This window comes from Protobothrops mucrosquamatus, unplaced genomic scaffold (assembly GCF_001527695.2).
Source record: "Protobothrops mucrosquamatus isolate PMUCROS unplaced genomic scaffold, P.Mucros_1.0 scaffold_57, whole genome shotgun sequence".
In the NCBI taxonomy this organism is placed as follows: domain Eukaryota; kingdom Metazoa; phylum Chordata; class Lepidosauria; order Squamata; family Viperidae; genus Protobothrops; species Protobothrops mucrosquamatus.
Window position 1 is genome coordinate 170050 of NW_015386133.1, and position 2515 is coordinate 172564.

A 2515-nucleotide genomic window follows, 5' to 3' on the forward strand; every position below is an offset into this window, starting at 1 on the left:
ACTTATGTAGAATTATATTTTGTGGAGTTAGGGATATTAATATAAGGTTACTTTTAGATGAATAGTATCCTGGGATTAGGTTTGGGAAGTCCGGGTGGGGGGTGGGGAGGGGGTTTTTCAATTGTGATGTACTTGTGATTGCTTTTTTTCTTATGTTGAAAATAATAAAAAAAATTCTTGAAAGAAAAAAAAAAAAAAAAGAAAGTATTCCTTCACAGAAAGAGTAGTGGAAGCTTTGAACCAACTTTCAGTGGAGGCAGTCGTTCAATCATCAGTAACTGAGTTTAAACATCTTGGGATAAACACATGTCCATCATCTGACAAAAATAAAAAAAAATCCAATTTAAAAACCTCAGGGGGTAGACTTGATAGACCACTAGATCTTTTTCTGCTATCAGTTTTCTGTTTCTAATTTAAGAAAGGATATTTTTGTACTGAAAAAAATCTATAGATTGTTCCCACAAGTCCTCTAGCATGCAATTACTGTATACTCTTTTAGGCTCTGCATTCATAAAAGCGAAACAAAAAGTATACTCTGCCTTGTTTTGAGACACACATATCTTGAAGGAAGAATCATTTATTTTATAAATACAAAGGGACTTTACAAGCAGTCCAAAGCAATTTCACCACTTTTATTCTTCTCTAAAATTCAGTGCAAAGGAAGTATATTTATTTACAGTGACATGTCATCTAGGACATTTACTAGATAAGGTAGCATTGGATATATCTTTCCCCAAAATGTTAGTCTGTATCAGAAGATGTAATGTAGTTTTTTTATAATGATAAGTCATCACATTTGTCATTATTAACCTGAGACAGTTATTGATTCCTGGCAAAAATATGAAAGTGATTTGACATTGCTTTCTTTTGGGAGTTTTTTTGATTTGTTTTAAATTTCCAATCTAGTTTACATGCCTGGCATTTCCTAGTGGTTCAGTCTAACCAGGCTCAATGCTGCTAACTTCTGAGCTCAAACAAACTGCTGCCTACTTGGATCTGGCAGCTATATTTAGTTGCATTTCTTTTCCTGCAAAATGTGAGTTATGGCTTCATTTAAAAAATATTTTATGTAGACAAATTATTCTTTTATTGATGAAATTGTCTTACACATCAATTTGGTTCTGCTCATACAATGCTTTCATCTCTTCAAGTACTTGTCTGATCCCATCTTCCTGGAAAAGGAAAACACCAAATACAATGATCATTTAATTACTAACCTAATTCAAGAAAAATGTTTCAACAAATAAAAATATAACTTTTAACATAAAATTTTTGTTTAAAGATTTTACATAAGCTTAAAAACTACAGAAACATAAAAGGGAAATAGAGAAATAAAAAATAAAAGAACAAAAGAAAAAGTGAAAGAACAAAAAAGAGAAAAATATTTAAAGAAGTCACTTCCGATTTTCTTCGTAGCAGTTAAAAACTTAACGATTATAATCTTCACCTTCTCAAATTATGTACCAAGGTTCTATATTCTTCCATCTTTGTGCATACAATAACCATGCTGCAGTTTCCATACATAAAAACAATTGTCCATGAGAATTTTCTAGTTGACTGCCCATAAATACTAGTATGAAAAAAATCTGGTTTCATCTGAATATTATTGTTTAAAACTCTCTGCATTACTAGATGTATTTGTGTCCAATATCTATTTTACAAGCCTACCGAACATGATAAAATGTCCTTTCGTGTTTTTCACATTTCCAACAGTGATTGATTGAAATAAATTATTGAAAAAAATGTAGAGACAGGATTGAATGCACTAGCACAGGGGCAGTCAACCTTGGCTTTTATGACTCGTGGACTTCAACTCCCAGAATTCCTGAGCCAGCCATGCTGAGGGGAAAGGGAGAGGTTTCTAAGCTGAGCCATGCTGGCTCAGGAATTCTGGGAGTTGAAGTCCACGAGTCATAAAAGAGCCAAGGTTGCCTACCCCTGCACTAGCAGATGGTTGGAGAGAAGGAAGGGATGCTAAAGAAAGCTGAGTTAGTGTCAGCTGCCCAACCCTGCCACCTTTGCTTCATTAGGACAAGCTGCTTCTTGACAATTATTAGCAGGAGAAAATGAGGTTTCAATGGATGCTGAAAATACGGGCAAAGTCTGCAACTGGCGACGGGCAATGGATCCTTAAGCCAACTCCCGAAAGAGGCTGGGTTGGACAACGCTACTGTATTAGAGCTGGGTACGATTTTACTAGGAGAGCCTTCTGCACAAATAACGAAGCGAGGGGATTAAATACTGTAAATAAAATAAAAAGGTTGGAATGCTATCAATTCAAGGCTGACCCTCACTGTCAGAAAAACGAACCGGTTCGCGCCTCGCCTTCACGCCAATCCCCTCAAGGCTTCCGCGGACTCCGCAAGTCGGACCGTGGAATGGCGAAGAAGCGAAGCGCGCGCACGGCAAAGACTTACGTTGAAGGCAGGAAGCTGCCCATCGCTCGCGCGGTACAGCTCTCGGACCAGCTCGGTCGCTTTCTCAGAAAACATGACAGCCACGGGAGCGACCGAAT

The 2515-nt window shown here is 37.1% G+C and overlaps 1 protein-coding gene across 1 annotated transcript in view; it reads right to left on the reverse strand.

The window, feature by feature from the left end:
* The window catches only part of GINS1 (GINS complex subunit 1), a 7192-nt gene extending 4677 nt beyond the window's left edge, over window positions 1-2515 (reverse strand). The window contains exons 1-2 of the mRNA XM_015812165.1: window positions 2418-2515; window positions 1108-1172 (exon numbers count right to left, since the gene is read on the reverse strand). Of these exons, the coding sequence (XP_015667651.1) occupies window positions 1108-1172; window positions 2418-2492 (140 nt within the window). The 5' untranslated portion in view covers window positions 2493-2515. The remainder of the gene's footprint in view (window positions 1-1107; window positions 1173-2417) is intronic.